Source organism: Plectrocnemia conspersa, unplaced genomic scaffold, assembly GCF_051122295.1.
Source record: "Plectrocnemia conspersa isolate PC_06_02 unplaced genomic scaffold, ASM5112229v1 ptg000012l, whole genome shotgun sequence".
In the NCBI taxonomy this organism is placed as follows: Eukaryota; Metazoa; Arthropoda; class Insecta; order Trichoptera; family Polycentropodidae; genus Plectrocnemia; species Plectrocnemia conspersa.
This window is the reverse complement of record NW_028277176.1, coordinates 18329845-18355992: the sequence shown is the minus strand read 5'-3', so window position 1 is coordinate 18355992 and position 26148 is coordinate 18329845. Positions and strand designations below refer to the sequence as shown.

Sequence of the window (26148 nt, the reverse complement as noted above, 5' to 3'; positions counted from 1 at the left end):
GCTTAATTAAGTATTCTCCAATTGTAAACGGCTTTTAATTTTTCGCGATGTGAAGTGCTATTAGATAAAAAGTTTTCAATAAGGACTTATCTTCAACAGTCAGTTTTGTTAAAGCAAATATTTGTTTTCGCATATTTTCACATATTCTTTGAAAATACTCAAGTGTTTTTTTTAACTAAATCTGGGTATTTTCATTGCATGAAAACACCCACCTAAATCTGGGCGTTTTCATTAGACAAGCTCTTAGAACACACGATACAAAGCGTCCGTGGATCCAGATTACTATTAGGTTTCAGAATAAATAAAAATTTCAAGTAGCTCAAATTATATTTTCTTGTTATTTTGTGGTTCAGTAGTTCACGAACCACCAGTTGGCAACAGCTGATATAAGTTAATTAAATTAAATTAAAATCACAAAATAAAATGCTTGGAATATATATAAATATTTTATTTTTGATATTTTAATCGAAATTGCAAAAAATAAAAAAAATCAGCTAAATTTATATTTATGCGAATTGTCCTAGGAATATTAATATATAAATTCATATCTTTGAACATTCAACAACTTCAATTTTTTAATCCTATAGCAAGAATATCACATGGAATCGTTCTTAACAGAAATTAATTTATTCGTAGTGAAAACATATAATATTTGTTTTAATTATCATACATTGTACATTATTAAAATATAATGATAATAATATATATAAATTTATATATTTTGTTATTCTTATTTAAAATTATTTTTAATAATTATTTTATAGCTAAAAACTAATATTTTTTTACTATTATTGTATTATATATATTTTATGTATTTTTTTTCTAACTTTTATTAATGCCCAACTTTTTATGTTATGGCTAACGTTGCTGTCAAATCGAGTGCGGTGACTTTTGGATCTTAGATCATTGAAAAATGAGATTCGCACCTCTGTGTCATTGGGGTCCACTCATAGCCCTTGGTATTTAATGTTTACTTTAATTCTTCGTGAATATTTCAACATGTCAATTTTCATCAGTTTTACGTTCATCAATATTTCAATTATTTACCTATAATTACCATACCACCAATTATTTTATTTGTGATTATATTTAATATATTATTACAAATCAACGTAGTAACTCATAATATTGAACAAAATTAGAAAATATAAAATTTCTATTAATTTATTTTATAAAAATAAATTTTGTTTTAATTTTTAGGCATTGTTAAAATTATAACATGGATGACCATGCATTGTGTGAAAATGTGGTGGCCGCCTTGGGTTACCATCGGATCTTCTGTGAACACTTTAACGTTTTTATTCTTCGCTGCCGGAACGCTGTATTATTTTTTATCAGCGCTAACAATGGGTCCAGGCTTTGTACCGTTTAACTGGACACCTGTAAGTATTTACATATTTTATGTTAATATCTATCGATCTTACTGTTTATTTGTTAAACCTAGGACAACAAGGAAGATTGTAAATATTTACAGTATTGTATGGTGTGTGAAGGTTATAAACCTCCTAGATCTCATCACTGTCGTAAATGTGAGTAAGTATGATAAGAATTAATGTATTATTATTTAATTTTTTATTTTTTTAGGTGGTCGATGTGTGAAAAAAATGGATCATCATTGTCCATGGATCAATGGATGCGTCGGATGGGGAAATCATTTAGATTTTACGTTATTTTTAAGTTTTGCCGTTCTCGGTTGTACGAATGCAGCAGTTGTGTGTATTTATTATTGATAGATTTATTATGAACATTGAATTATAATGAATTAATTAATATTTTCTTTGTAGATTTTAATTGCTTCTATATATCGAGGAGTTCATAGGAATTGGTATTTGTATTATGGTACAGGAAAAGAACCTATCGTTGAGTTTACTATTGTAACGCTAATTTGTACGGTATTAGCGCTGAGTTTGGCAATTGGTGTTGTTTTGGCAGTCGGAATGCTTTTATACTTTCAGGTAGTATTTGAAGGCCAATCTTTTAAATGTACTTTTATATTATATTTTTAATAATGATTTATTTTTAGCTTAAAAGCATTTTGAGAAATCGAACAGCTATTGAAGAATGGATCGAAGAAAAAGCTAATCATCGATTAGTAGAATGCGAAGGAAAGGAAAGATTTTTATTTCCATATGATCTCGGTTGGAAGAAAAACTTCAAAGATGTATTCAAATGGTATCATCCTTCAGGAGATGGTATAAATTGGACTCTTAGAGAAGGATGTCATCAATACAGTTTAACAGTACATATAATTTTATACATTTAAATATAATCACAATGACATTTACATATACTTTTTTTTTTTTATTATTATAGATTGAACAACTTATTCAAAAAGCTGATAAGCGAACTAAGATGCGATTATACGAAGTGGAAAAGCCGGTACGAGGTGGTTGGTGTCCATTAAAATATGGATTTTGTACTGTGTTTCGACCCCCTTGTACGGACGAACCTCGTATCGCTCTAGGTGTCGGAGATCTTATCACTGTTACGAGATGGAGAAGGTATGTCATGTTTAATATTGTAAGTTTTATTCACACAACTCAATATCTCAGTTAATATTGTGTCTACACTGACACTTCCATAAATACACAAGGATATGTCTGTCGTGTGTTGTGTTCGTAGACTGTGAGGGCGGGCTCCTTGACGTCCCCTTAGAAGACTAATGACAAACAAGTTTGCCATTATTGTGCACATTGCTAATGGTTGTTTGAGTCAGTCGTCCAAGGGGGTAACCGTATAGTAAAGTTTTTGCCTGGTCGGTCACTAAGTGAGAAGCACTAAGATCTATGCCCCACTTGAAGTATTCAGCCATAAAAATTTATGTTTTAGTTGATGTTTAATTGTTTAAAATTTATTGTTTTCAGATATTGGCTGTTTGGTGAGAAGATTGAACCTAATAAAGTAAGGTCTTCGAAAGATCGAGTCAGAGGTTGGTTTCCTCGCACTGCAGCTGTAGAAGTCATGGGAGATATTGATCAATTATATAAAATGCAAGAAAGTGATTCAATGAAAAAAGATCAGTAAAAATATTACAACATATTTTTCTTTAATGTTTTTTTAAAGTCATTATGTTTTACGAGGGATATTCAAAAAGTTATTGCTACTTTTTGTTTTTTTGGTGCTTTGAAGTATATCCCTTCTCTTTGTATAAATTGCTTCTAACATCAGTTTCACATCGTAAGCATTTTTTTTTATAGATTTATTGGCATGTTTTTTTAATGTAGTTTCTAGCTTCAAAAATCAATCAAGTTCGGAAGTTACGTTTCAGTAACAGCAAAATAATAATTTGCCGCTTTGATAAAAAAATATATGATTGAAATCTAAAAGCTGTTAATACGACATGCATATATTACGTAACTTTAAGGTCCTTTTATTGTTTCCTCTTTTCAAAAGTTTCTGTTTGCTTTTATTATTTCACATTGTTTTACCAAATTTGACACAACTTTGATGTTTACTGCTTGTGAAAAACAACCATTTGATTGCAGTTACTTATAAAAATTGAGGCTAGTCATTGCCATAAGTTTCACATTGCGTTGCAGAAGTATTTTACAAGTTCAAAAGCTTTTTGAACATCTCCCTCATATATAATCTTATTTTTATTGGACCATTTTGAATTTATTTCGTACCAAAGAAAATTTATTTTTTTCATTCATAAATGTTTCATGTGCTGGGTGAAAATGAATTAAATTCTTATTCCATTATATTTCTTAATTATATTGTTGTGCAATATGTTATCAACTGTAGAAAGACATAATCATCTGAATGTGATATAGAAATAGTTTTGTATATACTCTTATACAATTTTAGATCATAGTGTACGGTGAGATACATATCAGGAGTGTATGGTGAGATACATTCCCTTTCGCTCCTTTGCGTGTTAAGTGCCGAAAGTGAGTAAGAAGAAGTGGGTTATGGAACGCATGTAACGCACTTAACACGCGAGCGAGTGAAAGGGAATGTATCTCACTGTACGTGCCTGAAATGTATGTATTTTTTTCATATGTTCAAAGGTCTATTTTCTTCCTCAATTAAGACCAATTATTCTTAACTTTCTTAATGTTATAACTGTGTAATATTATTAATTTAATTTGTGTTATGTGCGTACTAGAGAAATTAATATATTATATTTGAATCTTTGTACAATTTTTATATGAAAAGTATAATATAAAAAATAAAAGCTATGGTGTTTTAAAAGCGTTTTTATTTATTGCACTTAAATAATTACATAGACATAAGAAAAATATAATAAACATTTTATAATAATTACGCAATGACATTAATTGCTTTTGTAGAATTACAGATGGCTTCGTTTTCGTGTTTAAAATTTATTAAATATGTTTTTAACAAATAATTTATAAAATTCATGTATTTGGTAAATGCTTTATTTTGATATATTAAATGCAACTCATTAGTATGTTTTTTATTGATGAATGTAAAAATTATGTTGGTTAAGTCTAACAATGTATTAAAAAAATTAATATTCATCTCCGTCATCAATTTCACCTTCGACGGAGTCAACGCCCACTTCTTCGTAATCCTTTTCCAGGGCAGCTAAATCTTCTCTGGCTTCAGAAAATTCTCCTTCTTCCATACCTTCTCCGACGTACCAGTGAACGAATGCTCTCTTGGCGTACATTAAGTCAAATTTGTGATCAAGTCTGTGAGGAAATTTTATAAAAAATAATCATACAAATATAGAAACCATCGAATCAAACACTAGTACAGCATTAAAAACGATTTTCAGAAGATAACAAGTAGGCAAAAATATTTTTAAATATAAAATATCAGAAGAGGATTTAGTTATCTTCAAATGAGAAATTAATTGTTAACGTACCTAGCCCAAGCTTCAGCAATAGCAGTAGTGTTGGACAACATGCAAACAGCGCGTTGTACTTTCGCAAGATCTCCACCAGGTACGACAGTCGGTGGTTGGTAATTAATACCGACTTTGAAACCAGTTGGACACCAGTCCACAAATTGAATTGTTCTCTTGGTCTTAATTGTTGCAATGGCGGCGTTTACATCCTTGGGTACAACATCTCCTCTGGAATAAAATCATCAAGTTTTATTGCATTAATAAATCATTAGTATAGTACCTGTTAAAAAATCAAGGGATAGTGCATATAAGCAGAATAAACCATCGTTTTTTAAATTTATTAGTGAAATTAATTTTTATGGCATTTCTACGTAAATTATCTGCAATTTTAGTTTACAAGGTTTAAGATATTTAAGTTTCTTACAATTTGCTTAACTTTCGCTATTGTTTCAAAGGCACTGTGCTTTTCCGGTGAAAGAAAATGGATAATTTGCTTTTTTATTATAGTTGGGTTGATAACATCCAACAAGATTTAAGATATATAGAGATAGTATTCGCGTGAAGATCTAATTTTTATTGAACTCTTCAACGTTTAAAAAAAATATTAGTTCTCTATTGTGTCGCCAAACCATTTTTATTTTGAAACTACTTTTAAGTAATTGTATGCTTATTCTATTAGGTGTAGTGTATTTTATGTAATAACGATGATTTTGTCAAGGTTAGCCATAGTTACTGTAAATTTTTTGATAGTAAATGTAACGATACAGTAAAACGTGAATATAACATTGCTAAAAAGTGAAGTTTATAATAGAGAAAAAAGCCAGTAATAATCTACCCTGGGTGGTTAAGCACATAAGTGCAATTATAAGTAATTTGCAATGTAGTAAAACTATTGTGAGAGTAATTTTAAGCTGTGGGAACCAAAATGATTGACTAAGTTGCTGATATAGTATGTCGATGAATGTTTCTTAAATGGTGGCATATTTTTTAATAAGAAGAGAATGCAGAAATATTTCAAATCGTGTGATACAGATAGTACAACACAAATAAATAATGTACTAATTTATTAAGTATATAGTTTTGGTAAAAAAATAAATTGTGAATAGTAAGAGTGGAACAAATCTTAATAATTGAACATTTTTGATATAGAATTATTATAGATATCAAATGTAATAAAACATACCTGTATAACATACAGCAAGCCATGTACTTTCCATGACGAGGGTCACACTTAACCATCTGATTTGCTGGTTCGAAGCAAGCGTTAGTGATTTCAGCAACGGTCAACTGTTCATGGTATGCCTTTTCAGCCGAAATGACAGGAGCGTATGTCGCCAACGGGAAATGGATACGAGGGTATGGTACCAAGTTGGTCTGGAACTCAGTGAGATCAACGTTCAAGGCTCCGTCGAATCTCAATGAAGCAGTGATTGAAGATACAATCTAGTAAAATATAAATCATAATGTTAAAATAATTTGTGATGTTAAAACTCATTATCTTATAAACATAAAACTCACCTGTCCGATCAATCGGTTAAGATTAGTGTATGTGGGTCTCTCAATGTCCAAGTTTCTACGGCATATGTCATAAATAGCCTCATTGTCAACCATGAAGGCGCAGTCCGAATGTTCCAATGTTGTGTGCGTGGTTAAGATGGAGTTGTATGGCTCTACAACTGCTGTGGAGACCTTTCATGATAAATAAATTAATAATGTATTTTATTTAAGATTAAATCCAATAATAAAATATATGTTATTTCACTCGCGATTATCTTTATGCGTTACACACGAATCTACAATACGTGTCTACTTAATATTACCTGCGGTGCTGGATAAATGGAGAATTCAAGCTTTGATTTCTTTCCATAGTCTACGGATAGGCGCTCCATCAACAAGGATGTGAAGCCTGATCCAGTGCCTCCACCGAAAGAGTGGAACACCAAGAATCCCTTAAAAATAAATATGTATCATTTATTAGTTTTCTTAATATATTTATAGGCATTAAGCCACATTAATTAAATCAATTAATGTGGCTTAGTGCCTACATTATTACTTTATTTAGTATGTATCACACAGGATCGATAGGGTTGTATAAACTAAAATAGGTAGTGCTATGCATATATCGATCTCCAGAGTTATTTATGTTTTGTGATGATAGAGACAGGTGAAATGTTTTTATAACAACGCACTTCCTTTAGTTTATACAATCCTGGCGAGCCATCTAGGTTGAAATAAATTGATGTATTATTTAAACTTACTTGGAGACCAGTGCATTGATCTGCGAGTTTCCTGATCCTATCCAACACAACATCGACGATCTCCTTGCCAATCGTGTAATGACCTCTCGCATAGTTGTTGGCGGCGTCTTCCTTGCCCGTGATTAATTGCTCGGGATGGAACAATTGCCTGTAGGTTCCGGTGCGGACTTCGTCTGTGAACAAAATACATAAACATGAAACGGGGATTTTTTTCCACTGAAACTCAGACACTTGGTATTTCGGCGGTCACGGTTCTGCAAACGCGGCACTGCACTTGAAAACGAGCGAGATAATAATAATTTCTTTGCGGATCGGTCAATGGTTCCATGTGCGACGGCGTGACGAAGGTTAAACAATACTGTTGTCGTGATATTTTCCAGTGTATAATCTAATGTGTTATTAAATGTGCATCACAGTATTGTGCGAATTCGTTACAACTGGGATAATGACATGTAAATGTGATATGTAGAAAATGCTTTCCATTCCACTTGCGGTCCATATCTAGCGTTGCCTGGGATTAAGAAAAAAACTGTGATTGGTTAGAGAAAGGGAGAATTATTTTTATTGTTCAAAAGGGGGTACAGAAAATATTTTAAAATGTTTTTTGCGATTGACTCACAATGGCGTTTCCAATCGTTGAGAGGTGACTTAATTTTGGGCAGTTCTTAAAGATTTGAGTGATGAGATGGAAGACGGGTATATTTTTCTAAAAGTTCTGAACATAACCTCGAAAATTTTATCTGATTAACCGCGTAAAAGTGAAACTGTGTTAAACGAGCACCACGTAAATCGAAGGATAAGTGTATATACCATTCTATCATATATATCCAGTCATTTAAATCCCTCTGACTTAATGTAACACATATTTAACTATGGAATGAATGTATTAACTATAAACTGTCATTATATTTTTCTATATCAAGTCAAACGTAATATTTTATTATAAATCATTTCAATACTTCATGGTTTGTCCGCTTTTTGATGTTTCAACATGTCTTAAAAATATAAAAGATATCTTTACTGATCATTGATACTAGGATGGTGATGGCGATTTAATATTTTTATTTTAAGTATTGATCGAAGTATATTCAAATAGAATTTTGGTTAATAGGAGAGCGCAAATTTTAATAGAAGACGGAAATTTTTGACTTCTCAGAAGTAAAAAATTTCAGTCGAAAGCAACAAAATCGTGTCGGAGCCGTCGCAGTGGGCGTTCCAACTGCGACGGCGACGTCACGATTTTATTGCTTTTGACGTGGATTTTTGGCTTCTGAGAAGGGATAACTGTTTTTGCGCTCTTCTATTGGCCAAAATTCGATCTTGATGTACTTCTTAGAAATCGTAACATGCTAAAAAAAAAACAATCGCGTGGGGCCCAAAGCGGTTGCTTCGCTCGCTTGATCAGGGTCCTTAAGAATAACTATGCCAAATTTTATTTAGATTGAACAAAGAGTGTAAGACGTTATATAGAAAACACGCAGGATGTAGACATACACTATTATGTTATTGAAAAAAACTTCTGTGAGTAAGCCACTGGCTTATAGCAGTCTTATTAGATTAAAATATCTCTGATTTACGAAGGCGAGTCAAATGAAAATCCTAAATATATTTTATCTTGTTATTTATGTAGCACCTCTTGCTCTTACTCAGTGGTGTAGTTCTATAATAACTTATTTTTTCGCTACTTCTATCGCAACGATACCACCTTTTGGGTGATTAATGAGTTGTGAACCCAGAGGCAATTACTCTGGTTATATTCTTTGTTGCGCTGTGGTTGGATTATAATTGGGTTGGGCAGTGTGCTGTTGTTATTATTTAATCAAGCTCAAAGAAAATTTAATAGATCTTATAATAAATTGTATCGGAACGCGTTCCGGTCGTGAATAAATGTATCAGAGCGTCGTTCCGGCCTCACTACACTACTACTCTTATCCCTATTGTCTTTTTTAGTTATATAAATACAGTGAAAATCACTGGGGATGATGAGTGCAGATTTTAGATCATTCCAACCGTTGAACAAAGATAGTCGTGTAGCAACAAAAAACATGTACTCAGATGTCTACATTGATTGTATATACATACTTCTTGCGGAGATCTACGTATCTTGTAAATATATGTAAGTATTACTCCAAATTTACAAGGTTAAAGAGAGTCTCAATGTTAAGTTTTATGCACAACCACATTTTCACTACTCAGAAAAGGAACGACAGTGCCCCGGCCATTTCAAGCTACTGCAATTCCTTCGTGCTAAACCTCTGATTCGTATTATACTACCACCTGTTGATCACTTATGATAAAGAGGTGAAGCAATTTCGAATCGCCCATGAAAATCTATCATACTGGTAGTCCTTTATCAATAATTACAATAGCAAGTTTAATGGTCTAAAAGTATGCCCAATACAGATGTAAAAAAAATCCATTAACTATGATAGACAAACATACGTTAGAGCAGGGGTCGGCAAAGTGCGGCTCCGGAGCCGCATGCGGCTCTTTGGCTCCTTGAGTGCGGCTCTGGCACAAATATCCACGGGCCCGGGCGCTAATTCTGGTCGAGTGTCCTTTCCATGCAACGTTGAATGTGTACGTGAGCGTTGACGTAGTATCTGTTTCGTCCGATAGCGTAGTAGTATGACAGCTGTCAATCTGCGTACTTGGCGGTTACAGACGGGGCCAAAAGTATGACTGGCGTCAGAAAAGGGTTTGTTGCCATTTTGAAAGAAAAAAATAATTACGAGATATTGGTTTATCATTGCATTATTCACCAAGAAGCGCTTTGTGCGCAGATATTTCCGGAAGAAATTAGTAAAGTTATGGGATTAGTGATCACGATCATCAACTCCATTGTAGCTAAAGCTCTTAATCATCGTCAATTCAGAGAATTTTTAGTTGAAATGAAGAGTGAGTACGCTGATTTTCTGCTTCATAACAAGGTTCGATGGTTATCAAGAGGGAACGTTTTAAAACGCTTTTGCTCAAGATTTTGAAAGGGAAACATTGTTTCACTTTCCGAGCCTGCTGAAGCATCGCCAAGAAAATAATTCCTCTATTGACAAACACCATTTCAAAACAACAATTTTAAATATGAGGAAAGCATTTCTCAGCAGGTTTCAAAGCGACCTTAGCATTCGTCAAAAATCTTCTTAATGCTACAATAAACTGAGTTGAAATTTTCTCCTTTTGGCATTGACATTAGTAACTTTGAAATATAATTGCAGGATTTAAAAAACAAGAAAATATGGAGCTCCAAATTTGAACGTCTTTGTATTGATTTGGAAAAATCGGAGAAGAACGAATGTGACCTTAGTTCACAACACAAGTGGTCTGCTTTAAAAGACCTGGAGAATGAAGTCATGATCATTTTCAACGTTTGGAATAGTATTCCTGACTCTTAAGATCCGCTGAAAAAACTTGCGTTTGCTGTTCTTTCCCTTTTTGGTTCTACATATTAATGCGAACAAACCTTTTCAAGCATGAACTTTATCAAGAGTAAACTGAAAAGTTGTCTTATTGATGAGAACCTGGAATCATGCCTAAAATCAAAAACAACAACATATAAACCTGACTTACTGAAACTTTCCAAGGAGATGCAAGGACATTGTTTGCATTAAGTGTTTGTCATTCATTGTCATGATTTAAATTTATGGATACCTTACTTTCATATTATTGTTTATCAACTAATAAATCTTTATTAAGTGTGAAATCAAGTTTTATTCAGTGTACCTGTAATTTAATGAAGGTTTAAAATTATAATAAAGGTTTACTAAATTAAAAAACAGATTTGGCTCTCAGAACTATTTTGAATCGTTGTAATGTACATATTTGGCTCTTCGGCCAATAAGTTTGCCGACCACTGCGTTAGAGTATACTGGTTAGTTAATGGTTAATTTACGCATATAAGATATACATATTTTTAATAAATTTAAATCGATTCTCATGCAAATAAATTAACAAACCGGTCACAGGTGTATATCGATGATACCGCTACATCACCAAAAAGTTTTTTGCGATTTTTTCACCAATTGGGTGTACAAAGCAGAACAAATTGGTGGAATGTGATATAAAGTGAACGGAATCGCAATGAGATCCGGTTAGCGTATCATACAATTTTATGCTTATGCATTATTCGGGAAGATCAGAAACCACTTAAAAACAATGTATGCTTTTGAAGATGCAGTATTGATCGGTCACTTTAGTCTTGAGTGGTCTGACTTTGACCGAAAATTGAACCAGCGCAGCGTAGCAAAATATTATTACAGAGACCAGAGGTTAATTTTTCTTGATAATTTAAAGTATAATATTAGCAACACAATATTTTAGTAATATTTGTTTAATAATGATTTAATGCAACATTTTTGCAGTATTAATGTAGATGCTTAGATATGTTTCATGAACTTTAAATGAAGTCACTAATTAAAAAAATAGAAGATAAGGAGTATAATGAGCAACAAAACAGAGAGTAAGCAACGAATCATCAGAAGATATTGAAATACAGCTAGGAGGGAGACAAAGTTGTATTTTATCCACATTATTGAATACAGAGTTTCACTTAGTAATGTGCTATATAATGATGATTACCAACGACAGTAGGCTCGAGATCGACGAAGACAGCACGAGGTACATGCTTTCCGGCACCAGTTTCGCTGAAGAAGGTATTGAAGGAGTCGTCTCCGCCTCCGAGAGTCTTGTCAGATGGCATCTGCCCATTAGGCTGGATACCATGCTCCAAGCAGTACAGTTCCCAGCAGGCATTCCCGATTTGGACGCCTGCTTGGCCGATGTGGACTGAGATGCATTCCCTCTGTGAAACAATAAACAAAGGTCTAGAAAAATATACCGAAATAAATACGTAGTAGATAACAGTGATCAAAAAATAAATATTATTAATGCACGAGACAGTCACCTTAATTATTTAAAAAAAATTAAATATGGCACCATTAATGGTATTATATATATTGTAACAAGCTTTTGAAAGTTATCGATAAGTCGATATTTATAATAATATAAATAAGTTAAATATAAGCTATGCTTTTATAGTTTCAATGGACTACTGATAAATATAATGTAGAGGCTGAAAGATATTGTATTTGTATTTGTTCGAGTTTTAGTTCCTTTATTAGAAAGTTAGTCATTTATTTACGCAAATAATAAGGAAATTATAATGATTTTATGATAATTACAATGAAAGGTGAGGATGTATTACTAGTGGTAGATAAAATCTATTGTAGTAAACTATAATTAAAGCAATAATTAATAATTGCAATATTAATCTAGAGTCTCAATCCATCTGATCTAATAAATTTAATATTTGATCAACTAATATTTTATAAAATAATTTAAGAACGCATTTAAGGTAATAAGGAAAATAATTAAGGCATTATCTTTGATTGTATACAATTTATTTTTAAGTATATGTAATATCGAATTAACACGTAGCTTACTAATCAACATAATCGTTCTTTGAACTCAAAATATAAGCAAAATGTGCGTGATATGCAACTGGTGTATATTATACAATACACCAGTCTCGAAAAAAGTTCAATGAACTAAAACTGATCACAATCATTCCATTACATCATCAAAAGATAAAATTCCTATAACCTATATACTGAAAAATACTGCTCGGTCTAAAATTTATGCCCTTTGTTCTTCGCAAAGCCTTCGACACGCGATTTACGTTAGCGAAAATAATACTACGATAAGGTAAAAAAAATTAAAAAATATGTAGTAACATGACTCATTTCAAATAAAGTGTTAAATATAATCAATCATCAAATTTGTGTGTTCAAATATTAGTTTTAACCTTGAGACACAGTTATTAAATATGATTTATGATCGTATGTTATTATAACAAGTCAGTATCTATTTATCCATTAATAAAGTATGAAAGCTTTGAAATGATTCACAATGTCACGTACTTTTTAAAGACTCATTGCACGATGAATAATTCAAGTGTTCTTTCAGACCGTGCTGTGAAGTGACGTATCGTTTTCGCGATCTATTAATTTATTTTGGTAATTAATTTTATGTGCTAGGCGAAATGTTATTTTTAATAATGCGTTAAAACGGTATTTCTCCAGTCGAATAATATGTTCCATTCGATACTAGTTTTTTTATTATGTAAAATTAGCAAGGCTGTCTAACTAGATTTTAATTAACACGGAAAATGTAAAATTGAAATAATTTTATGAAAAAACTAGTTATGTAATTTAATTATTTAAAATTCACTTTTAAGTAGCGATGAATTTTTTGGCTTCTAACATATTTATAGAGGCCAGAGGTTAACGATTTTTTAAAATTGTGTGATGTATTAGCAATATAATATTTTAGTGATATTTGTTTAATAAGGAGTATAATAAAGTTTTCATGAAACGTTTTCGCAATAATAACGTAGATGCTTACATATGTTTCATGAACTTTAAACAAGGACAACATTAAAAAAATATATGTAATCTACAGGAACAGACGATAGGGAGTAGAATTATTGGCAACAAAAACATAATCCGAGAGTAAACAACGAATCATCAGAAGATATCGAAATACAGCGAGGAGTGAGACAAACTTTAATTTAATTTTTTATCCTCCATGATTTTCAACATTTTTAAAAACAAAGTTTCATTCAATAACGTGCGATACAATGATGATACTGTACTAATACCTAGCAGATATTCGAGAGAGGTTGTAAAAGCTTATTAATATAATAACATAAGCCTGTAAATGACATGATCTAAAATTAAACATTGAAAAGTTTATTTGCCACATAGAGGAGTACCATAGAAAATTGAAAAAAATACATATATTTGGGATACACTTCAGAGTCCAAACACTAGATATAAAATTTCGGATCAAAAAAGACAGGACAACATTCAATTTTATTACAAGATTAAAAATATAGAAAATTAGATACATTACAAATTAGTAAGTTGTTGGTTAATATCTATTTTCTAGTTTAATGGAGGATATGAAAAAGAAAGTGAAACAAATGGAGTTTTACGCCATTCACCCGATTGAAAAATATTATTTATGGGCACGACTTGAACTTGCTTTTAAGAATGTTTTAGTGTGCTATGCGTTTTACGTCTTTCTACGTGCAGTATAAGTGTGATCGCTTATAGAGAAGGCGATCGGCGGTCTATAAGCCTTTACAAAATGAGGATCTATAAACCTATGCTTTGTGTCAATTGGGTTGGTAAAGTTACAGTGAGTGAGAGATAAGGGCGTACGTTACACGCGTACCGCACGCTCAGTACTTCTCACTCATTCGCGTCATATTTAACGCGCGAGTGAGCGAAAAGGAATGTATCTAACCGTACGCGCCTGATTTATTGGCTTAGCAAATCTGAATTATTATTAACAAAATTAAGCATATAATTGAACGATAAAACATTCGATAAAATGCGTATTTTTCGGTCCCATTCTATGCAAATAAATATTTTATTGAATTTTAAAAAAGTTAATAAAATCACTTCAGCAGCACTAAATTTATTATTATTATTTTTATTCCAATTGTTTAATTAGTTAATCACTAACTATTTTTTGATTCGCTCTCTCTCTCTCTCTCTCTCTCATTGCGCAAAACCTCAGTTAAACAATCATATTTAACCTTACGAAAATATTTATAATCTATTAAACTAATATTTATATACTTAAGCAATAAATATCCAATCAAATGTCGTGCCCACATTGATTTCTTTTTTTCTAAAGATTCTACCTATCATAGAGAACCACCCACCGTAGATAACCACCAATCACAAAAAACCGTTCGATCCGAACGAATTATCCATAATGATTGTCGGTTTGGTTGTAAATCTTCCCCGCCAGAGATTAGTAATACCACAGCCGACGTATTTATGCATGAAAATTGAGGTTGTTCGGATAGGAAGCCATAATTTTGTGGTGAACTTCTCATGCTCCATATCCCCGGGCTTCTAGCTGGCGTGTTGATAATATGATAATGCCACGTTTCGAGGGTAACTTTTGCGTACTTTCAGCCGAATCGCTTGATCAACCCGGATAAAGTGGCTATACTACCTATGAACGCATAGGTGAGGTCACGTGATTCGGTTCAACCAACCTACTACAAGTATATTCTGGCAAAGTTTAGAGAAAAGTCGGACAGTTTGTGCCGTTTGCGGTTTGGCGGCTTAGATTGTGATTGTGTTTAAAACATAAATCAATGAATCTTGTTTGCTGGTTTTATAGAAGGTGATACAATATATGATCTTAAGAGGGTTTAAAATAAATCGGAGCAAACCGGAATGCAGCCCCATTCAAAATTTTCATATTAATTATCATTTTTTTTTAAAAAAAGCAAAAAAATAATAAAATAATCCTAATATAAAATCTATCCACAGTTTTGCCTTATTAAGTTATTCTTATTTTTAAATTTAACTAAACTTAATTGTACCACGACTTTTCGCGTCAACATGTGTACTCATGAAAGCACTTTTTGAAGTTGTTGATTTTTTATATGCCACCTAATTACCAGCTCCGAATATTTTTTAAAGGACAACTATTTGACTTTTTAAACGTCTGTCAGATAGCATTAAGTTCTTTTCATTCAGATACTCACAGTTAGTGGACGAATGGTGGTCTAGCCATTATTATATATCATATATTTTAATTGTTATTGTTTTATTGATATGTATTGTTTCTTTCTGTACTGAGTGCATTGACTTACAGCTATATTTATATAAATAATTAAATATATTTTGAGATGTTAAAAATACTCTCTTTTTGTAAATGACGGAAATAAAAATATTTGCATTTTTCAAGAAATTTTAGAGAAAGTATTGTTGAAAAGAATATTACTTAGGCTTATAACTAAGGTTAAGGAACGTAAACATATGTGCATTGATTTCATCGTACCGTGATGGTTTTAAATAGGGCGTGCAGTACGTGCGGCACCCGTTTCTCAAACTTTTTTGTTTTTCCCCAGTTGTTTCAATACTATATAATAGTAGTTAATACTTTTATATTAAACGTACTGACTTTTAAATATTTTCTCTTATAAACTGTTATTTTTTATATTATTTTTTTTCTAATATAATTATATATTAATATAATTATATTAGAAAAAATAATTATTAATATAACTAAATTATATTAAAAATAAATTATAAGTCATTAAAAGTCACATACATATATTAGTTATAAACTAGGCGAAACACCAGTGGAAATGTTGTGTATTTATATTTTAAAATACGTTTTCGCATTTTATTTTATTTATTATTATTATTGAGTCGTGCATATTATTATTATAAGTTTTATAATTTAACATAAATTATAATTTAAACACATATAAAAATACAAATAAATAAATAAAAAAACATATTTTATTATACTTACAGGCATTATGGAAAATTCTAGTCACTGTTTTCTAAATAGAAACGAATAAATCTTATTATTTTTGTACGAAAAAATAATTAAATAGCTGATCACAAGTTTTTTGCAAGACTCTGCAAAAACAAAAACAAATAAAAAAACATTAACATAAATAATACAAAAATGGAGTTAAACTCCGTTAAAAACATTAAATAATAAAATAAAATATATACACTGACAATAAGCTTGCCTTGTTCATAAATATTATATTTGAAGCGATTAAGTGCAATAACGATAGGCTTTGTTTAACACATTTCCTCATATGCCTATATTATAGATAGAGTAACGTATACGTAATATTTACATTACACTAAAATAAGTTTTTTTTTATCAAGGTTGTACAATAATGTTTCCAAGAATTAGGGCGAATGTAATTTTATTATTATCGCAATTGGATCAAAATTTTTATTAAATACAGTAATTTCGTGTCTGAAACAGCTTTTGAATAATGACAGGGCATGTAAACTGATATCGACCTCGGTACCTATCAGTAAAACACAATAATGCACAGATAACAAACAAGTGATATCGGTGCCTGGTACGAAAGGTGAAATACTCCTGAAATCCTGTCATGATCGATTCCGAAAAAAAAACTTTGAAAAGCTAGCTCATTTGTCACGTTTGGACGTATGAAAAAATTGCGCAAGGCAACGTATTGTACCATACATGAATGCGAAAATCTTGATTATAAACCGGAAAATAAAGAAGAGTTACGTGAAAATAGTCATAGGCGATCAATCATGTCGCTTTTATGTGACACGAACGAAACGGAATGTGTATAAGTTAATTCACGTAATAAGGTTTAATGTGAGCGATATATAAATGTGACTATAAAAACGATAGCTAACTTTGGAAAAACAGAATTATAAAATAATTTAACTGGATTAAACTAGAATGCAGTTCAGCTCAAGAAATTCACGTGAAAAGTATCTGAAAAATTACAAAAAAATAAAAAAGTTCTATATATATCATAATAAAAAAAATATTTTAAAATAACATAAATATACGAAATAATATAATTTATATAAGAAAAGTTACAGTTTTGTTGAAATTGCTATTATACAAATATATCTTCAAACGATAATTATTTGTGTGAAGTATTCTAAATTATAATAAACTAACAATAATAGCCATCTAAAGGACGATCGATCTTATACAGATATTGAAAAAAAATTACACGATACGTGTCAATGCGCTTTATAAAATATTATTGTCAATTCAACGATATAGTATTATTTATATTTATATATTTATATTTGTGCACTTCTAATTATTTATAATAGATACATTTTTAGATATCTTAAAAACGAGTAAATATATGCAAATATGTCCAAAATCATTTTTAAACTAACCTTACACATACTGTAATAGTTAATATAATTAAAAAATAATCTAATTAAATCATTATAATGCTAAAGATAATTACTTATACTATAGTATGACATAACAGTGATTTTTTTAATACATTTACTTTGGATGCATATATCTATGCCAAAAACTACGAAATCTATATAGCAAATTTAGAAAAGACAATTTCGCTAAATTGGAAAAGTTGAACGTTTAAACTACATCGGAAGTAAAAATATTGTTATAAACTTCAAATTAGAATCATTCACGTTATAATACAGTTCGCAACATTATAAATCAGGCTTTTCTATGTTTTGATGCGCGGTTAAAGCTCCGATTCAGTACTGACATATTTTTTATACGCTAAAATTTTTGAGGCCAATGTTAAAAAAGCTTTATCATTTATTCTTCATTGCGAATTATATTAATAAAAGTTACGTAAACCTTTCTGGGGGCCTGTGTAATAAATATGTCGCTGGAGTAGATGATAAAAGTAGCATGAATAGCAATTTTCACGTGTGTAGAAAATAAGGTCAGTTTTCGACACATGTCAACCGAGCTTAACAATTAATAAAAATTCACGGGCTGTACGTAGTGTCAAAAAATCAATATACATCATATTAGTCCACTTGAAACGATGTATTGCTAAAGATTGAATTAAATTTTGTACCGCAATGCGGGCTCAATTTCTTTCGATTATATTTTTATTACGTGATTGGGTATAACATATGTAATATATGTAATAAACGTGTATATTTTATTCAAAACATATACAACGGAATCTATATATTAAATAAAATGTATAGAATTGTACAGAATCGTGTGATCTATGTAACTTAAATAAATAAATAATTTTTCTATAATTATTTTAAGTCGTTTTGATAATGTTTTTTCAATTACAATAGATTAACAATGATATGTATTTAATATAAAAATATCGCTATATTAAAAAATAAATTGTCAGATCGAAATATACGATTCATTTTACGTAATTAGTATGTGATGAATAACATGAGATTTTTAATTTTTGTATACATATAAAATAGGTAAATTATAGATCTAACAAAGCAATTTTCTTTTGAGGTATGCAAATGTCATGCTTTAATTTGTGTAAATAGCGACGTGTATTTTGCACTGTTTAATTATTTATATTTCACACAACAATTATAGTTAGTTAAAATTGGTCCCACACTCTTTTTATTTTATACTATACATATACCTACATTTTTATAATATATACGTGAAAAAAACATATTTGTAGAGTTAATATGTAAAAAAAGCTGTGTTACAATACAATTATATTTTAAATATTAAATTAGTGTTTGACCGATAAGTATGTCAAAAATATTACTATTTAAAAAAATCAAACCGATAATAATGGAACTTAATCTCTTTCAAAAGCATCAATTTGCCTTTAGAAATAAACATTTATATCAAAATATATCAATGAAGAAATAAAAAATAAAAAAATATTGCTTAGCATTATTCTTAGATATAACTCAGGCTTTTGACAATGTATGGTACTCTAGACTTCTCTACAAAATTAAGAGATTGCTTTCCATAAAAACAAAACTACATTTGCCAACGACATAACAATAATGTCGTCTGATATTGACCCAAAAATAACATCGAAGAGACTGCAAGATCATCTCTCAAAAGTCAAAGCTTGGCTCTTTAAATTTCGAATTAGAGTCAATGAAACTGAATCAATCCATGCTAGATTTACGCTAAACAAATATAGTTATCCTCCAGTATTCCCTATCATGAAATGGATACCACAAAAGAACTCTTGGGATTCATTTCGACAGAAAAATGACATGGAAAATTCATATTTGAACTTCAACTTCGCAGGCTGTATTGGCTCACAGGATCAAATTCAGGCTCATCATTGAAAAACAAAATATGTAACACTATAAAAAAATGACGAGTACTTATGGAGATCAATTTTAAAGTGTGACCTGTATATTTTATGTGATTGGAACTGTGTTAGTGTAAAATAAACAATTAAAAAGATAAGTTAATAATATTTGAACAAACTCAAAATTCATCCTAACATATTGGCAAATAATCTAATAAAATACGTGGAGTTAAACGTGTATTTTTATTATTTTATTTTTATTTTAATAAAAAGATATTCTTTATGAGCTGAAGTAGCTCATTTTCAATACATAACATGTACGACCTCGATTTTAATTAATGATCACAATTTACCCGAGAGATTAGGAAACCCTAGGTAAACCTGATCTGTGATAATCGATTGGAAATATAATTAAATAATAATTATTAATTCTAATCTCCCAGACACGTCATCAATTTAAAAAATCAAATCTTTCAGTTCTAATACAACTCGTCTATCTTGCTAGTCTATTGTATAAATATGTTAAAACAAGCAAATAGATTTAATTAACAATTAAAAAAAATACTAACATGTAATCAGATAAGATAATAAGATGAAGATAAGAGTGTAATTTAATTTAAATAAACATATTATAATTTTATGTTAATTATTTAAAGGAAGTCTTCAGTTGGAAATTTCATTCGTTGCTTAGAAAATAGAAAGAATAAAATATATTTATATTATGAAAATAACTTATTGTACAAATAGATAGATTGCATTTTGATAATAATATAAGGATATTTTAATTTCTATGTACTAAAATATTATAATAAACTTTCTCTATATTCAATGCCTTTTAAAATCCATATAAAAGTAAATATTAAATAAAATTGCTATTAAATATTGTTTTAATATTAATATATAAAAATATGGATACAGGTTGATTGGATATTCAAGTAATAATACAATTATGGGTTCCATAAAAAGGGTAATTAGTTTTGGTTTTCCTTATAGACATACAGTAGTTTATCTAAATATCGTTTATATATATTTTTAACAATACTATCCATTCATTTTTGGTTTCTAATATATACATTCCACTTTAGATATACTACTAATATGGATCCATTTCCAATATTATTTTTATAGAAGTGGAATTGTAAAATTGATTGACGTTAATTCAAAATGAAATTATTTCGCATCTAAAATAATAAATGTGGCACATCTTAAAATCATTTTAAAACATAAAATTATCTATTTCAGAATATGAAAATATCATGATTAGTGATTTAAAAAAATATTTTAAAAGTCATTTTAAAATTCGTTCATTGTGTTAATAAATAATCTATGATCTGTTATGAATTTTTAACTTGATAAAATACATGTCAATATGTCAACTGTAATTTTTGATCATAAAATTGTACAACCGTGTCCGTTCTGAAACGGAAAAAGCTCTGCTCGAGCTTTCGTATCACGCACGCTGGGCGTGGCTCGGGAAAACTTGGAAAACGTATAAAGACAATTAAGAAAATTGAATTATTTCTTCTGAAAATGGAATCCGTGTATTTTTTTATTACTCACTCCTTCGCTTTATTGCTTTCCATTGTGTATAGCCAGACATAGGCTAGACGTAAACGATTCTCGGAACAATTTCCAAGTGAACGCGTATGAATAATTTACTGATGAATTCCGAGCAGACATAACATGACTGTTGACATTCAAATATAGTTTTAACGACATGATTTTTAGATTAGTCTTTCATTTTGTAATGACAAAGGAATTCATTTTTAAAAGATTATTCAAAATAAAACAAACATATGTATATGTTATTATTAATTGCACAGAATACAATTAATTGAAAGAAAAGAGAAAAAAATATAAAAAGCCATCAAATTAGCAAAATTGTATAATGTAAGATATGGGCGAACTAATTATTAACTACAGTTAATCATGTCATTAAAAAGCTAATGAAAATAATAATGTATAATTTTATTTTATAGTTTGTATATATTAAATCTACGTACATATATAAAAAATATATTTAGCTTATTCATATGTTTGTTACATCGTTTCAGTTTTATATGTCATTAAAAAACTTATTGTATTAACGCTATGTGCCATGAATAATATTTTTGCGAAAGTGCATTTATAAACCGAACAACGTATGAAGAATTTCCTGTGTAGTGTTTGTTCAAGTGTGACATTAAATATTTTTTAATTAGATAATTATTTAAAAATACATACTTTCCATATACGGATATATGTACAATAGACAATGGTATTTTATTGACAAAAATAAATTATAAGTACAAGAATTGAATACAAATTAGTAACACTTCCTTTTATGATATGTAGTAAATACAAGTTATAGCACAAGTAAATGTACAGTGAGGTAATTATCGCGTTATTGTGATGTGAAGTGATAATAAAAAAGCAAAAAAAAATTAGCAATGGGTTAGTGAGGTGAGATTATTAATGCAATTTCAGTGATGTTATTATGATCATATTATTAAAATAATTTATTAATTATACTACGTACCATTTCGATAAGAGGTCGCTTATAAGTTTACAACTCTGCTGAAATAAAGCTCTCGAAAACGACTTTGGATCTCAGTCTTTCTCAAACAAAATATCACAGTACTGCAGTTCGACTAGTTGTCTTTTTATGAAATTGGAGGAAAAGTCAAAGGGTATGTATGTACAGTTTTGGTGTGAAAAGCGTCTCGGCCGGCTATGAGACCCACGCTGAATGAAGAGGGAGGCCGACGGTACCGGTATTTATAGCAGACGGTCACGTGGTATAGCCACAGCCTCTGTCGCTCAAATGGTTGAGTGACGTCACCTCGGCTGACTTTCCTCAGGTCGTCTCGGACGGTTTGCGATAGAGAATTTGATAGAGGAAGAGTGCATCGGTGCAAGTGTTTAAATTTATTTGTGATTTAATGAATGGTGGCTTTCTTAGTATAACGAATTATTTAGTTTAGTTAATTGACTGAGGAATGAAGAGAGATAATAGTACTATTATGCATATACAATATAACAAAAATAAAATATGTTATCTTAAATGTAAAATTATATGACATCTTACATTATTTTTTACTAATAAGAAAAACATATTTAGAATATTATTTATATTTTTTTATTAATTCATATAGATTTTGCTAATATAAAACAAAAAATACACGCGTCTGTTTGTAACAAGTGGTGAACAGTAGCGACGTGACATTTTCACATCTCATTCTAGAGCAACTTTGTTGTTGTTATCGTTATTGTTTTTGTTTTATTTCAACTTTGAAGTTGAAAGTTGAAAGAAAAAGAAAATAATGGCGCACTGACGACCAATTACATGCTATACTGTATTGCATGCCAATGAAACCGCTGAAGAAACTGAACATAGACGTGCTGACGATTGATCTCCTGCAGACGGACCATACGTATAAAAGCAGATACATAGCTCTTATATCCACACTTTTAGTTGGAATTCGCCTTTAATAACATTTCCAGCAAGAATTTCCATTTGATTTCTCTGAATTAGACACAATAAAGTTCATCTAAGCACAAACCAAGTGGAGCTACGCCTATCATCACTAGAGACGGAGAATACCGTAAAGACAACCGATTCTCTCTTCACGTCAACTCTGGTCCAGCTATAATGTTCAGAATCTTGAGTCTAACCCAATTTTATAATACAACTGTTTTTTTAGATGCAGACAAGAACAAATATTATACAAAATGTAAATGGAAGTGATTCAGAATTGTTGCACAATATTAATTTATAAATTAAATAATTTTGTCTTATGAAACTCAGGTTAGACAGTGAGTTTTGTCGATTTTTTGGCAATTTCTCTGTAATATTTTTTCCAGGAATTAAATAGGTAGTGAATGAAAAACACCAAGCGTAGACCATTTTTTGTTACACGCTACAATACGATCAATAAATAGATCGTCTTTGTTATGTAAAGCAACGTAGAATAAACTTCGTTTTTTTATTTAACTGGTACGGCACTTTTTTTTTATTATCATTAGTAGCCCATTACTGTTGGATTATTATTACTTTAATCAAGGTGAACAGACGTCCTCCTCAAACAAAAATGTCCGAAACGACCTTTTTTAGTGTTCTCGAAAAATTACGAATATAATCGAATAGTTGAAATCTACGAATAAATGCTTTTTTCATAATTTTTTCAGAATTCCATCGTAACATAAATTGCAAAAAAAGTATTAATTAGTTTACGAGCAGTTTCTATTCCTTAACAACATTTTTTACACTCATAATATTTTTTTTCTTATTTTCTTCATTTCCATCTTTAATTCAATGGCCTAATTTGAAGCTAGATTATTCATAAAATTTCTTTCGATGTTACTCAAATGTAGTTTAAAATTGTTTTATTATGAATACTATAATATGACATTTTTATTATAAAATAATAAAAAAAATTTAGTAACCTAACAACCTTGTGTCTGTTAAATACAACAATATTCTAAAAGTTCATACAATTTAAGATTAACACTTTTTAAATATAATTACATATATATTAATAATATGTCGTGATTTTTATTAGTTGAAAATATGTAGAGAAAAACATTTAATTTAATGATTTTTAAACGGGTTTTATTTATGTACATTTTATACCAAAATGGTAGTCTTTTATCTGATATTCGATGACCTATTACAGCACGGCAAAAGTTACGTTTTACGTAACTGTGATACCTATCTTTTTATAAAACAGTTTTTTAATACATAAATTTATAAGTGAGCACAATTGCTTAATTTGCACTTGATTCGTTGTAATAGATACGAGAGTTTTTTTAAGCTTAACATAATAATTCATAGCTGACCAAGTAAGCGTGACATAGTTGACTAAATTAAATCGTATTTTAGATAGTAAATAATCAATATTAGAAAAAAAAATATTTTACCACAAAGGGTTTAGATATTTGCGTTTTTTCGTGTTTAAAAATTTAATGTTTATTTTTTTTAATTTTCATTGTTGTTTTAATTCATAATTATGAATAAATTAAGCATTGTAGTATTTAATAAGTAATAAATAAATAAGAAAGAATTCTGCGATTCTCTACACAATATTTTATTACCATTTAGTAGGCAAAAAAACAACTATCTAAATACATATATAAACATAAACTTAAATATAATGCATCCATATTATTATGGAATTCATATAAAAGGGCAAAGAATACATCATACAATCGAGAACTCACATAAACTTATATTATGCCATAAAAAAGCTCATTCGCTATACATTTGCATCAATTCGATTTTTATTACCTCCTACTATAATATAAAACATTATCAAATTCGCTTCATATGTAGTTTCTATATGCAATCAAGAAAAGTTTATTGATAGATTTACAAAAGTTTTTTCGTATGACTTGGTATTAAATATTTTTTAATTATTAGTACATGTTGCTTCTTTAATGATCAAATAACCTGATGCATTATTAAAATATTTTTATTTTTTATTGTAAAAATATGTTTATAAGCATCCTACTTTTTTTTAAACGTAATTAATCTATTTTGTACAAAAAGTTACTAAATAGAAATTCACGCCTGAAAAGCTCTGCTACCGTGACACGCAACCATAATATTTATGTGGTAAAATAAACCATTCAGACACTCTTTCTTGCTTTACCATGTTGTTTACCATGAAAAACGATAAATACCATTACAGTTACTCAACCCTGGAAGTCCTGTATCTTCTTATGAACGTATTGTTACGGTTCCTCTTAATAGATTTGATTATATTCGCCAGATATATCTTTTCTTTCTATTTTTAAGATTAAATGTATATGCATATTTATATTTAAAAAAAAATAATATTATTCCATATCATCGATTGCTACATTAGTATTTATTTATAATTTCCTAAATTAAGTATTTATTTTGTAATTATTATATTTATTCTTAACTGCTTAATATGCGTCTATAATGGCGGAACAAAACCGTATAACCGGAATTATAGATAATAGCAGATATAATTAAAAAATATCGAATAGAATCATAGGTCGTCTGGTCACGGAAGATTGGACTTTTATTCGGATCGATGATTGAGATCGATCTTAAATATGGGTAGTTTGTTTATGATTCGTTATTTTAGTATAAGTATGTATAATTGAATGTAACAGAAACACAATATCTCCAATTATATTGAATACATTGTTGTATACGTTTTTTACTAACTAATCAAATGTAATTGCATCTTACCAATCTTGGGTGACTCACTATGCTTTTACTAAAGGAATATGAATTGAAAAATGATAGCTATATACTTGTATAACATTCATTTTAATTACTTTTTCCTAAACATCATTTAATAGGTATAAAAGTAATTTTAATGCAAATAGAATTTATTTAATTAAATATAAATTTACATGAATAACATTTTACGTTAATGGTACTTATTATAATATTTATAAAATAGCAAATAATGATTAATTTTGATATTGTGTTTTTTCTGTTGAATGCATTACATTTGATCAGTTGCAGACTC

The 26148-nt window shown here is 29.7% G+C and overlaps 2 protein-coding genes across 4 annotated transcripts; one reads left to right on the top strand and one right to left on the bottom strand.

Moving 5' to 3' along the window:
* The first annotated feature begins 834 nt into the window (after positions 1-834).
* LOC148228470 (palmitoyltransferase ZDHHC6-like) lies at positions 835-4194 on the top strand. Of its 2 annotated transcripts, XR_015811749.1 has the most exons (9): positions 835-959; positions 1201-1382; positions 1445-1529; positions 1585-1712; positions 1785-1955; positions 2024-2239; positions 2314-2501; positions 2865-3838; positions 3954-4194. XR_015811749.1 is itself a non-coding variant. In XM_088200824.1 (8 exons), the coding sequence occupies exons 1-8, from the start codon at positions 914-916 to the stop codon at positions 3022-3024; spliced, it is 1176 nt and encodes a 391-aa protein (XP_088056950.1). In that variant the 5' UTR covers positions 835-913; the 3' UTR covers positions 3025-4194. The 2 variants fall into 2 exon arrangements, 1 of the variants encoding a protein (XP_088056950.1); XM_088200824.1 differs by having other exon boundaries at positions 2865-4194.
* LOC148228469 (tubulin alpha-3 chain-like) lies at positions 4180-22390 on the bottom strand. 2 transcript variants are annotated; one of them, XM_088200821.1, is made up of 9 exons: positions 22179-22390; positions 16420-16529; positions 11650-11872; positions 7075-7247; positions 6637-6765; positions 6335-6505; positions 6000-6259; positions 4835-5044; positions 4180-4658 (listed from the first exon to the last, which is right to left on the bottom strand). In XM_088200821.1, exons 2-9 carry the CDS (start codon positions 16423-16425, stop codon positions 4475-4477), a joined length of 1356 nt encoding a protein of 451 aa, XP_088056947.1. In that variant the 5' UTR covers positions 16426-16529; positions 22179-22390; the 3' UTR covers positions 4180-4474. The 2 variants fall into 2 exon arrangements, with proteins under 2 accessions (XP_088056947.1, XP_088056949.1); XM_088200823.1 differs by lacking the exon at positions 16420-16529.
* Between the last annotated feature and the right edge of the window lie 3758 nt (positions 22391-26148).